Below are 13,851 nucleotides of genomic sequence, written 5' to 3'. Positions count from 1 at the left end.
TTTATGAACTCAAAAATCAATAATTATAACATGTTTTAAATAATAAAAACAAAAACGTATTGTATATTGTTGAATAACATAATAATATTATGTATTAAAACAATGTAAACTTAAATAATTCAGCCTTATGAATTCAAATAATAAAATAATTTTGCATAAAATAGTTAAATACTTCAGTTAATGGCAAAGATTTATTTTATTAAGACCTAATTTAATTATTTTTTTTTTCATTTCAGATCAATAAGAACCGATGTACTGAATAATTTAAATTTTTTTTCCACTTTCAATTAATTAAAAATCATCACAATCAAAATTTACAAAATTATATTCAAACATCAACTTCAAAATCTCCTTCATCAACAGTAACATTTTCTGGTTCAACATTACAATTTTAAAATGAAATTTCAGCTATAAAAAAATACATACAGGAACATTATCCATAAAATACTACTTTTTTTTATTTACCTATCTGTTAGCATATATTTTCCAAAATGGCAGCCTCCGTACACGTATGAATCATTCTTGCAGATGGATGTGATTGAGTCTTCATATATTGAGTACAACATATAAGTGTAATTCCACACTACCCAAGGGGTCTTACAAATAAGCGCGTTTTTTTTATTAAGGTGGTTTCGCCTGTAGCCATAATCCATCGAACTGTTTTCACAGTTCATTGATTTTTATGCTGTAAAATAAAAAATAGAAATTATAATATTTCAAGTACATCAAATTATCTAAGTTTTAATTTATTACCTTCTCTTTTTTGTGCCTTGATTAGCTCCATGGATTGCAGAATTCCGCAGGACAATGTTCACACTTAAATGCCATGACCTTTGCATGTGAATTTAAATGGTATCGTAGGGTTTATATTGCACTTGCTTACCACCATCACTTGCTTGTATAGTTTGTGATTACAACTGCCATGCAGCATAGTGTAAGAAAAACTTTTTATAGTTCACAAATTCAAATAATTTATATAATTGTTTTTTGTCTTCTGTTTCAGTTACCAACAACACTGTGGAAAAACACCACGATATTGCATTACAATCCAGCGGTTATCAGATTAATTTGATAATAAGAAATACGGGGCCACTCGTTGCAGTGTGACCGTAGAGAGGGAATATTGTGTTGATGGCTTGCCATACGTTAACGCAATTGCCTATCGTTTATACCGGAGTAATGCAAATTGCGTTCGCCCGGCACTTATAATACGAAATAAAATTACTAAAAATCCAAATTTGGTACTACCGCTTTCAAAAAGATATCCCTCGACTCTACATAACTTACTCTATACCCCCAAATAGTTTTAAGTCCCCTGGGAAGCCTATTAGACTTGTAGTGGGGTCAAAATCAGTATTTTACCCATGTAATCCCGCACCGATATACCGTTTGTACCCCCCCCCCCCCACCCCCGTTGAAAACTTTTGACTTACTCCAAATCATGCGGCAACCGTATGCTAAACTATAGCTTTGCAAAGTTATTTTAAAATAACCATCCACCCTACAGCTATAAAAAATACGTCCTTTGAAAGAGGAGGTAGTCTTCTATTCTGTGAAAACGTTTTTTGGGATAACATTTGAATTGGTTGGCGATGAGGAGATGATTACCGCAGCAGGTCCGAATTCGTCACATCATGCGGCAACCGTATGCTAAACTATAGCTCTGCAAAATTATTAAAAAATAACCATCCACCCTACAGTTATAAAAAATACGTCCCTAGAAAGAGGAGGTAGTCTGCTATCCTGTGAATACGTTTTTAGGGATAACATTTGAGCTGGTTAGCGTTGAGGAGATGATTACCGCAGAGAGTCTGGATTTATGGCATCATGCGGCAACCGTACGCTAAACCATTACTTTGAAAAATTATTAAAAAATAACCATCCACCCTACAGTTATAAAAAATGCATCCCTAGAAAGGGGAGGTAGTCTGCTATCCTGTGAATACGTTTTTAGGGATAACATTTGAGCTGGTTGGCGATGAGGAGATGATTACCGCAGTGAGTACGAATACACGTCAAATCGGTGTATAACTATACGCGGATACCTCTACACTACGATATAATGTTAACAACGTTTTATAACTTTGGCAATACACTTTCTTAAGGTGCCCGAACAACGTCGTAAGTGCTGGTCTCGATCGGGGTAGTTGTTGTTTTTTCGTCAAAAAAGTTGAGAACTTTTGACTTTTGTCGGGCGTCATGCGGCAACCGTACGCTAAACCATTACTTTGAAAAATTATTAAAAAATAACCATCCACCCTACAGCTATAAAAAATACGTCCCTAGAAAGAGGAGGTAGTCTGCTATCCTGTGAATACGTTTTTAGGGATAACATTTGAACTGGTTAGCGTTGAGGAGATGATTACCGCAGCGAGTCTGGATTTATGGCATCATGCGGCAACCATTTGCTAAACTATAGCTTTGCAAAATTATTAAAAAATAACCATCCACCCTACAGCTATAAAAAATACGTCCCTAGAAAGAGGAGGTAGTCTGCTATCCTGTGAATACGTTTTTAGGGATAACATTTAAACTGGTGAGCGATGGGGAGACGATTACCGCAGCAAGTTCGAATATTTGGCATCATGCGGCAACCGGATGATATATCGTAAGTTTGGAAACTTTGTAAACAAAAAACCGTCGTTCCTACAGCCATGAAAGATACATCCCTGGAAAGGGTAGGTAGTCTGCTATCCTGTGAATAAGTTTTTAGGGATAACATTTGAACTGGTTAGCGATGAGGAGCTGATTACCGCAGCAAGTCCGAATACATGGCATCATGCGGCAACGGTAGTATGCTAAACTGTCAGGTTAAAAAATTATAAAAAACAAATTTTTTACAGCTCTAGGGTCTAAGGTTGATTTTTAATAATTTTTTAACGTCATAGTTTAGCATACCGTTGCAGACGTATACCGTAAGCAAACGACTGGTTATATAAAAGTAATATAAAGTTATAACAAAATATACAAATTTACAAATTTAGTTTATTAGGTATAACTCGCTTAGGTCTTATATATCGTCGGCGGCAGTCGATAATCTGGCGGGCCTGATAAAAGCTTGGCAAAGCAACCCCACCGTATTCATTGTCTAAAATATTGTCTGTGAGGGGTGCCACATTTTCTTGTTCATCATCAATTAACATATTTTTCGTCAAATGTTCCGCATCATATTGTACCTCCGCTTGAGCCGGTTCATTGTATTTCCGCCTAACTCTTCTAGGCGGTTGTAATTCCTGATAATTATTAATTTCTGGTCGTATGCGACTGGTAATTTCATACAACCGTGAACTCGGAAAAACCGGATTTCCATACTCATCAAGTACTTGCTCTATGTCATTGATTGTGGCTTTATCTGGATTATAGAAATTGTCGTGCAGTAGACAATTCCAGTCTTTCTGTTTGATGTTATATTTATCAAAATCACAGTCTTCGAATTTAAAGCGTCTGTTAATAACTTTGTGTGTGCCAGGGAATATAGGCTAAAAGTGAATCAAGAATAACAAATAACAAACATAGCAAGTTAAAGAAAAGCATGTAAAATTGTAGGTTCTTTGCCAGCCCGCCCTTAAAATATATTTTAACACTTACTCCAATCAAAGTAGCTGGATTTCTAGTCCAGCATTCAACGAATTCTCTAATTTGTTTATGCCTCGGAAGGTTTTTGAATAAGATCAAAAACACGTTATTAACAATTTGAGCTCGACATGACAATGTGTTTAAATAAAGTTCAAGCTCCAATGGTGTGACATCATGAACTAATTTTGATAGCTTGTGTGCAGCGAAATCCCTAAAATCATAAGCTACCAGTTTTCGAAAATGCATTAGTTAAAATTTCTTAAGTGTAAAATCTGGTATGTTATTTTGTGTATATACTGATCGTTAACCATAGTAATAAAAGAGAGTATTCATGCCGACCACACCAGCTAGCGCCGTAATAGCCAGCACTTAAATAAACCTTACAGTCAAATTTCTACAGTGGACATAAAATTGTTTTTAAGCAGTTTGACTCAAAGAAGGCAAATTCTGCACATATTATTTGGAAAGACAGTGAAAGAGACATGAAAAAACCACTTGTTTACTCAACAAACTCAACTTGTTTTTCGTCAAAAAAGCGAGAGGTACCCCCCCGTTGAGAACTTTTGACTTTTGTCGGGCATCATGCGGCAACGTTATGATATACCATGAATTTGGAAAATACGTAAAAAAATAAAAACCATCGACCCTACAGTTATAAAAAATACATCCCTGGAAAGGGTAAGTAGTGTGCTATCCTGTGAATAAGTTTTTAGGGATAACATTTGAACTGGTGAGCGATGAGGAGACGATTACCGCAGCGAGTCTGGATTTATGGCATCATGCGGCAACCGTTTGCTAAACTATAGCTTTGCAAAATTATTAAAAAATAACCATCCACCCTACAGCTATAAAAAATACGTCCTTGGAAAGAGGAGGTAGTCTTATATTCTGTGAATAAGTCGATGAGTAAGTCGCAAAGTAGGTTAGTCCACACTTGGTGCATGGATACTTTTTTTTTGTTTTTTTTTCATCATCATCACCATCTTCATCGTCATCATCTTCATCGTCATCATCTTTCTTACAGTCATTATCGAATTCATCGCTTGATTCATCTCCAATGATTTCAGACGAATCTGAATCACTTTCGGCCTCTTTTCTGTTGAATACTAATTTCAATGGTTCTTCTGTGGAACGAACTACAGTGCAGACAATTTTTTTTTTTTTTCCTGGACAAAACATCCATAGTACTGTCAGGTTCTGAAAATAATAAAAATACAACTTAATTTAATATAATTATTCCATGCATAAAACATGCATTACTCACCCTGAGCATTGACAACCTTATTATGATTACAGTTCTCTGACGGTTGGTCCTGTAGGTTATGATCTGTTGGCGGCGGCGATTGCTCGTCTAAGCCTGTATCGCACAACATACTATCTGGTGCTACTATGACAAATAAAAAAATCAACTTAATTTAATATAATTATTCCATGTATTAAACATGCATTACTCACTCTGAGCATTGACAACCATATTGTGATTACAGTTCTCTGACGTTTGGTCCTGTAGGTTATGATCTGTTGGCAGCGGTGATTGCTCGTCTAAGCTTGTATCGCACAACATACTATCTGGTGCTTCTATGACAAATAAAAAAACAACTTAATTTAATATAATTATTCCATGTATAAAACACGCATTACTCACTCTGAGCATTGACAACATCATTGTGATAACAGTTCTCTGACGGTTGGTCCTGTAGTTTATGATCTGGTGGCAGCGGTGATTGCTCGTCTAAGCCTGTATCGCACAACATACTATCTGGTGCTTCTATGACAAATAAAAAACAACTTAATTTAATATAATTATTCCATGTATTAAACATGCATTACTCACTCTGAGCATTGACAACCATATTGTGATTACAGTTCTCTGACGGTTGGTCCTGTAGGTTATGATCTGTTGGCGGGGCGATTGCTCGTCTAAGCCTGTATCGCACAACATACTATCTGGTGCTTCTATGACAAATAAAAAAATCAACTTAATTTAATATAATTATTCCATGTATTAAACATGCATTACTCACTCTGAGCATTGACAACCATATTGTGATTACAGTTCTCTGACGGTTGCCCGAAAAACGTATTGTCTAAAACCAAAAAAAAGTTAATATTTACTGCACATTGGTCATTTTAACAAATAAATTACCAATTTCACTTTCTGGTGTTGCATACGTTATATCGGTATCAGACGCGTGAGTGCTTGATGCAACTGAAATTAAAAAAAAAAAGTAGGTATTAGAATAATTTATGTGCCTAATGCATTATACAAATATAGAATACTGACATTTAATGCCAGTACAGGCCACACAATTACACAGCTCATTATTGTTTTCGAAATAATTTTGTCCGTAGAATACCGTGATTTCTTCATTAGCTTTAATGTTTTTTACTGCTAATACACCAGTTTCTTTTTTAACAATACATTTCAAGGTACAGTTTGGATTACATGAGTGATTGCAAAATGCCGCTGGTCCAAGAAATAGCATATCACTGTTGACTCTACTACTGTAAATGAGTGAATAATCATTTTCACCTTCAATGATGTATTCAGGTTCTATTCGGTACGTTGCTCCAACCAACCCACTAATGAGTGTACCTGTTATCAAAAATTACATGGTTGTAGGTAAAAATCAATTTATCATGGGGTCTGTCTATACGCAGTCGATTAGACCACCACCTATATTATCATTTTGTTGTTATCAAAAAATTTAAAATGTTATCATAAATATAATATCTAGTATAATATTTATAATTTAAATCCAACAATCCAAGTCATTTGCTGGAAGTCATGTTACAATGATACAAATGATTTAAATAAACAATACAAAACAGTAAACAGTAATAATTAAAAAAATGTATAGGTTGTTAATTTATGGATTATAAGGTACAACAATTTAGTTATCATTTGTTTACAATATATTATAAATTAGAATAATACTTTATCATTTAATTACTTAAAAGAGGAAAATTTAATATTTATTACAAGACTGGCATTACGAATAATGTTTAAAATAAACTAGTTTTTTTAAAAATAAATCTCATCTTAATTCTATGGTAGTCTATGAATTATAAACATAAAATGTAATATATTTCAGTAATTTTTTTTCTTCATATTAAAAGTATTAATCATTATCAATAGAAAAATAAATTTAATAAAGTGAAAAAAGAAATTCATAAAATCTGATTATTTCAAGATAAAAAATTTAGGAAATAAAACAACAAACCTTTTTTTATATTTTTTTTTGCTACAACTGATAACTGATGATACTTCTGATTGTATAACCGGCGGCTTACAACAAATTTAAAGGTTGATTTTTCACTTAAAGCATACTTATAATATTTTGCCTGGGTTTCCCATATGTGAAAATCTGCCTTTGTAGATGGTTCAATCACAGTCATGCCGGTAAAATGTGGAGTTACACCTAATACTGGACCTAAAGTGTTAATTGTTTGGTCATCATCTGCGGCTGCTAACATGAACGCGTTCCAACTCTTTGATGACCGGCTTATCGCCATTATTCAGGTCAATAAGTCTACAATAAAAAATTATTAATTTAATAAAGTTTTATTTTATATTCCAAACCATGAAAATTTGGTATAAAACACACATTATGGGGGGAAAAAAATCGAAAAAAAAGCGTGGGAATCACACTGCATTTGTTCCAAAATTATTCTAAGTATTTTGATACATAAGATTTGAACTTGGGTAGTACGTAAGTAGACGTATTTTAAAATGATGTTCCTATAGTTTCGAAATTAAAATAAGGATAAACTTGCATGTTGTTTATTATTATTATTACAATAATCATTAACGTTTATCCGTATTTTAATTTCGAAACTATACGAACGTCATTTTAAAATACGTTTACCTACATCGTATAGTCCGTTTAGATTAGTAGAATGTAATACAAACCTTTTAACGAAGTATTGTGGTAAATGTATAATATTATACGCAGCTACGGTTGCTCTCTGTGACAGTTCAAAAACTAAAATGATTCAAATTGTATGGAGTAGGAACGCGCTAGTACGTAATCGATGAATGTGGTAGATCGCAAGAGGGGAACGGGGAGCGGCAGCCACACAGATAAGACGTCATTGCGGGAAAACCAAGAAAAATATTATTTATGATCACTAACCACTTGCACAACTACCCCCCGCACACATACCTTGCCCGCCCGCAAACTTCCAAGACATTCATTTCCGCGAAAATTCAAAAGCTGAATCGTAATCACACGAAACTAGCAGGGATGGTAGCTGGGTACTTGGGTAATCTAATGGTGTACGATTCGAGTCGGTCGTACTTATATTCGATTTTTAATTAATCAATTATTGTTAAAATTTGCATGACGTCCGGGTGATTGCCAGGCGATCGTCAACCACTTGCACAACTACCCCCCGCACACATACCTTGCCCGCCCGAAAACTTCCAAGACATTCATTTCCGCGAAAATTCAAAAGCTGAATCGTAATCAGCGGCGCGTGCTCTACAGAACTACGGTATAACATTGTTAAATATCGCAATATAACGTACTGTAACATTCCCAAACAATTTGCAAAAGTGCCGGGAAAGCTGAATCGTAATCAGCGGCATGAGCTCTACAGAATTACATTGTTACAGTACGTTTCGATACTAAACGATTCAAATTACGATTCAGCTTGCCCGGCACTTTTGCAAATTGATTGGGAATGTTACAGTACGTTATATTGCGATACTTAACAATGTTATAACGTAGTTCTGTAGAGCACGCGCCGCTGATTACGATTTGGCTTTTGAATTTTCGCGGAAATGAATGTCTTGGAAGTTTTCGGGCGGGAAAGTTATGTGTGCGGGGGGTCGTAAATATTACGTAAATTCGCGAGACGTCTACAATTTAGCCTCCAATGACCTATCGGTTTTGTCGACAAATCCTATGGAACGGCGACCGGGGAGTATTTTCGGTCCTTTGCATAAAGACCATTACTCAAGTGATCGCACTTAAACTTGCAAAGTCTTGGTTAACTTTGTTAATTTGGTTACCGCCATCAGCTCAGTGCATACGGGGTTTTTGATATTTTTGCACGAAACTAGCAGGGATGGTAGCTGGGTACTTGGGTAATCTAATGGTGTACGATTCGAGTCGGTCGTACTTATATTCGATTTTTAATTAATCAATTAGAGTTAAAATTTGCATGACGTCCGGGTGATTTCGGGGGCCATCGGCCAGACTCCAGCCGTCAGCTCGGTGCATACGGGGTTTTTAGTATTTTTACATGAAACTAGCAGGGATGGTAGCCAGGTACATTTGCAATGAAACAGTGAAGGTTTCAAGTCGATCGCATGAATATTCATTAATTAAAAATGAAAAGTAAACCGTTGAAATTCAAAACATCGAGGTTGTATACACACCGCGGTCTGTATCATGGAATTATCTACGTATCGTTATTCAACTCTTTTACAATACGATAACTCGATAAATACTAGTCATACGGACTTTTATGCGAGATTCAATTATGATTCTTTGAGCAATTACAATCTGATTTACAAGTCTAGGACCAATCGGTTCAATATCATGCAAATTGACTTTGGCAATTGCGAGTACGCGTGTACAATTATTATTGTGTTCATTTATTATAGTACAATTTGTTAGTCTATTATAATATTCGTGTTTATTGATTTAAATATCGGAGGAGTCTTGTTTCATATTCCAGAATAGTTTTTCGCTGAGTTGCCATTGGTTTTGTGCCTTTTTTAATGATATTCAATTTTCCGTTGACGAATTGTGAGGTAAAAGGTAGTATTTGACTTTTGTCGTATTTGTATTCATAGTTGTGGTATCTACCATAAGGGAATTTCACGTATATATCTTCGCCTTCAATTTTTGTAATTACACCAGCTAGATATGGTTCACCACCAGTTTTCGCATTAACCCCTTCTCCGACAACAAATAATTGTTTGTTGTTATCTTGACATTGCTCATAATTTGTGAGTCCTCCAGCGTCATTTTCGCAAAATTTGGACTGACGTCTTGGATTCAAATCAGTCGAACAGTTATCATGCTCTGGTTCCCTTCGTTTTTGACATACTGTTTCACATTGCTCATCATCTGTGGGCCCAACATTTTGTGTACTATAATTCTGCATAGTAGCGTACCTTCTCTAGGGTCAATCCGGCAAGGCGTACATCCTGCATAGTCAATTTGGCAAACTCTTTTTTTACGTGTAGCGGGTGGTAACATGCAAGGGATAATCGGTTTCCTTATTCTTGGAATTGCACTTGTCACAGGATAAATGGGGTCGTTATATTCTTTTAATATATTATGCATTTCTTCAATCGTTGTGACTTGGGGCTGAAACAGTGAACCATGACTTCTTGTTTTCCAATCAGCACACTTTATATTATATTTATCAAAATCTTCTTCGGTAAACTGATGTTTCTTATTTTGGCATGCACTACCATCATACAATACATTAATCAATGGGGCTCCACGTCTTATCCAACCACCAACCAAGTCTAGTACTTTTTCAGATTTAGGTTTGTTTCTAAATAATATTTGAAATATACATATCACTGTGTCTTTCAAACCTCCACGTTCATGTTCTTTTTGTATCCTATGAGTGTACCACAATATATCTTCAGCCATGATTTCATTGATATTCCTGTCAAGTGTGTATGCAACAAACTCTTTTAAAACGGTTGCAGTTAGTTTCCTAAAATGCATTTAAAATTGTGTTGATGTGAATTTTTGTAACACTTTTTTTTAAAATGTTCGTATATGATTGTTTATGTTTAATAAAATGAATTTACAGCCTTGGTAACCAACTAACAATCCAAATTTCGTTTTAAAGTTTTGAATGTCAACGGTTTACTTTTCATTTTTAAATAATGAATATTCTTGCGATCGACTCAAAACCTTCACTGATAGTTTGCAAATATTCCTGGCTATCATCCCTGCTAGTTTCGTGTAAAAATATCAAAAACCCTGGAGTCCAGGAATGGATGGCTGGATATTGCCGGAGATTGTACACGCGTACTAGCAATTAGCAACCTAACCGAGATATCGACCAATGAACAATGCACAATGAGCTAAATTTTTCAAAAAAGTCCAATCACCCTGCAGTTGTTTGGTTGTTTGCAATTACCCTGCAAATTATTAAAAATCAACCTTAGAAGCTATAAAAAATACGTCCCTGGAAAGGGTAGGTAGTGTGCTACCTTGTGAATACGTTATCAGGGATAACTTTTTAATAAGTAAATGACGAGGGCGTGATTTCCACAGGAATATATAGACTCACCCGGCACATTATTTAGACTCACCCGGCACACTATAGACTCATACGGTTAAAAATATAGACTCATACGGTTAAAATATATAGACTCACCCGGCACATTATTTAGACTCACCCGGCACACTATAGACTCATACGGTTAAATATATAGACTCACCCGGCACACTATAGACTCATCCGGCACATTATATAGACTCATCCGGCTAAAATAAATAGACTCACCCGGCACACTATAGACTCATACGGTTAAATATATAGACTCATCCGGTTAAAATATATAGACTCACCCGGCACATTATTTAGACTCATCCGGCACACTATAGACTCACCCGGCACACTACAAGTTTAATGTCTTTTGCAGATCTTATGTAGGTCTCCTGTAAATGTTTTTAATTTTCCTTTTATATACATAATATTTAATTAATATATTTATATTATATTTTAGTTGGTTTAGTTCCCGTGGAATTTAATTATGGCGACCTTGGCGATCCGCCAGTATATAAAATTAAAAATATTAAAATTATTAATGTAAAAAACCAGGCAGAAAAGGTTTATCATAATGAAGTAAGTTTATTTCTTTTACAAATTGGAATAAAAACTAAATAATTAATAAATTATTATAATATCTTTAGAAAATAATACAATATATATGCCGAGCATAACAGATTTGTTTGAGGGCGGGCATCAATATGTTGATGTGGAACTGATTGATTTGTCTGATTTGATTGATCAAAATATATGAATAAAAGTTTGTCATACATGCAAGATGTATTATGTACTGAGACTAAAATATTATTACCTGTAAATTGCAAAATTCAAGATGAAATTTTTAATATTATAAAGCAAAATAATTTTTTTAATGATTATATTACTAAAAAAGAAATTATTATTTCGAAAATGTTGTATAACAACAAACATTTAAAGAAAGCTAACAAAAAAAAAATTAATAATTTTAAAAAACAATGTCTAGATGCTATAGAAAGCAAGCGATTGTTATATTCAATTTCATTTGAAAATAAGTAAGTTTATTACACATTGATAGATACATTTTTTTCATATTTTAAAAATCTATTATTTACAGGAAGCAAATACCAAATATTATATCTGAAGATGCACAAATTATAAATTTTAATGTGCAAATTTTTATTGTCTTGTTAATAGAGATCAAACATAGTTAAAATTATACAAATTAATATAATATGTAAATATTTTTTTATACGGAATTACAAGATAAAATATTACATTAATATAATACATATAATTGAAGTAGTACAATCAGCGATTGTCATTTTGTGTTTTTTAAAGATGGGTGAATTTTTTTGAAGTGTTTTGATAAGTATGGAGGGCTACTAAAAGCCAATTCACATAATCTACACTTATATGGTGTAATGCCGTTATGCATATTCATGTGATACCTTAGGTTTCTTGAACAACCAAATGCTTGTCCACATCTATCGCACTTATATTCTGGAGGCTCTGGGTTGTGTTTTAAATTAATGTGTTTCAACAAATTTGATTTGTCATTGTAACTTGCAACACATTCAATGCATTTAAATTTTTTTGGTCCACTATGATTTTGGGTGTGGTGTTGTAGTAAAAATTTTTTTTTAAAAGTCTTTGGACAATAGCTGCATAAAAAAATAGTTTTTTTGTGAAACGCCATATGTCTGTTGAACCAGCTTTTGTATTTGAAAGTTTTGGGACATTGATTACAAGCATACATTTGAATTCCATTTGGGTTAATTTTGTCATCTTCATCATCATCATCATCATCATCATCATCATCATCATTATTATTGTCGTTACCATCTACTGCATCATTGTTGGGATCTTCATCAAACTCGTCACTTGATTCATCACCGATGCTGCTATCTGTGGGCCACTCATCTTCACTTTCTTGCTGACGAAGTATTGATTCTGGTTTTGATGGTTGTGTAGTACGAGCATTGGTTATACCCAATTTTATTTTTTTTTTCCTTTGCCCAGAAGTAGATGCACTGTTGGTTGCTTTACGGTTTGTAGTGACTAAACAAATTAAAAATTGACTTTAATATTTTAACTATTATATAGAAAATCAAAGTTACTTACTCTGTTCGGTAGTTTTCTCACTAGCAGTTGCATCATTAGAACCATCCCACTCATTGTGTGAACTCATGACTGCATGTGTCGTCAATGAATGTTCGACCGCTGAAATTATTTCAAAATTTAACTTAATAAAATTAATCATATTGCACAGAGAAATTATAAACTCCTTACGTTGGTCATCAAAAACCTCATTGCTTTCTCCACGGGGGGGACTGGTATTAGACGATGATGGTGACTTATCAACAACAGTTACTAAAACAAATTAAAAATTGACTTTAATATTTTAATTATTATATAGAAAATCAAAGTTACTTACTCTGTTCGGTAGTTTTCTCACTAGCAGTTGCATCATTAGAACCATCCCACTCATTGTGTGAACTCATGACTGCATGTGTCGTCAATGAATGTTCGACCGCTGAAATTATTTCAAAATTTAACTCAATAAAATTAATCATATTGCACAGAGAAATTATAAACTCCTTACGTTGGTCATCAAAAACCTCATTGCTTTCTCCACGGGGGGGACTGGTATTAGACGATGATGGTGACTTATCAACAACAGTTACTAAAACAAATTAAAAATTGACTTTAATATTTTAATTATTATATAGAAAATCAAAGTTACTTGCTCTGTTTGGTAGTTTTCTCACTAGCAGTTGCATCATTAGAACCATCCCACTCATTGTGTGAACTCATGACTGCATGTGTCGTCAATGAATGTTCGACCGCTGAAATTATTTCAAAATTTAACTTAATAAAATTAATCATATTGCACAGAGAAATTATAAACTCCTTACGTTGGTCATCAAAAACCTCATTGCTTTCTCCACGGGGGGGGCCGGTATTAGACGATGATGGTGACTTATCAACAACAGTTACTAAAACAAATTAAAAATTGACTTTAATATTTTAATTATTATATAA

General features: G+C 34.1%; 1 protein-coding gene across 1 annotated transcript; it reads right to left on the bottom strand.

Annotated features, from left to right (window-relative positions):
- Positions 1 to 4,566: 4,566 nt before the first annotated feature.
- LOC132932982 (uncharacterized) lies at positions 4,567 to 7,092 on the bottom strand. The gene is made up of 9 exons (XM_060999322.1): positions 6,897 to 7,092; positions 5,891 to 6,172; positions 5,723 to 5,785; positions 5,601 to 5,663; positions 5,407 to 5,532; positions 5,222 to 5,344; positions 5,032 to 5,154; positions 4,841 to 4,963; positions 4,567 to 4,773 (listed from the first exon to the last, which is right to left on the bottom strand). Exons 1-9 carry the CDS (start codon positions 7,090 to 7,092, stop codon positions 4,655 to 4,657), a joined length of 1,218 nt encoding a protein of 405 aa, XP_060855305.1. The 3' UTR covers positions 4,567 to 4,654.
- Between the last annotated feature and the right edge of the window lie 6,759 nt (positions 7,093 to 13,851).

The sequence above is a fragment of the Metopolophium dirhodum genome, chromosome 1 (genome assembly GCF_019925205.1).
Source record: "Metopolophium dirhodum isolate CAU chromosome 1, ASM1992520v1, whole genome shotgun sequence".
NCBI lineage: Eukaryota > Metazoa > Arthropoda > Insecta > Hemiptera > Aphididae > Metopolophium > Metopolophium dirhodum.
The sequence above is the reverse complement of the archived record's forward strand: the minus strand, read 5'-3'. Positions and strand labels throughout refer to the sequence as shown.

Coding starts and splice junctions, on each gene's coding strand:
- LOC132932982 (XM_060999322.1), bottom strand. CDS start 7,092: ATGGCGATAAGCCGGTCATCAAAGAGTTGGAACGCGTTCATGTTAGCA. Junction 6,173..6,896: donor ATATTATAAGTATGCTTTAA/GTGAAAAATCAA, acceptor TTTTGATAACAG/GTACACTCATTAGTGGGTTG. Junction 4,964..5,031: donor TATGGTTGTCAATGCTCAGA/GTGAGTAATGCA, acceptor TATTTGTCATAG/TAGCACCAGATAGTATGTTG.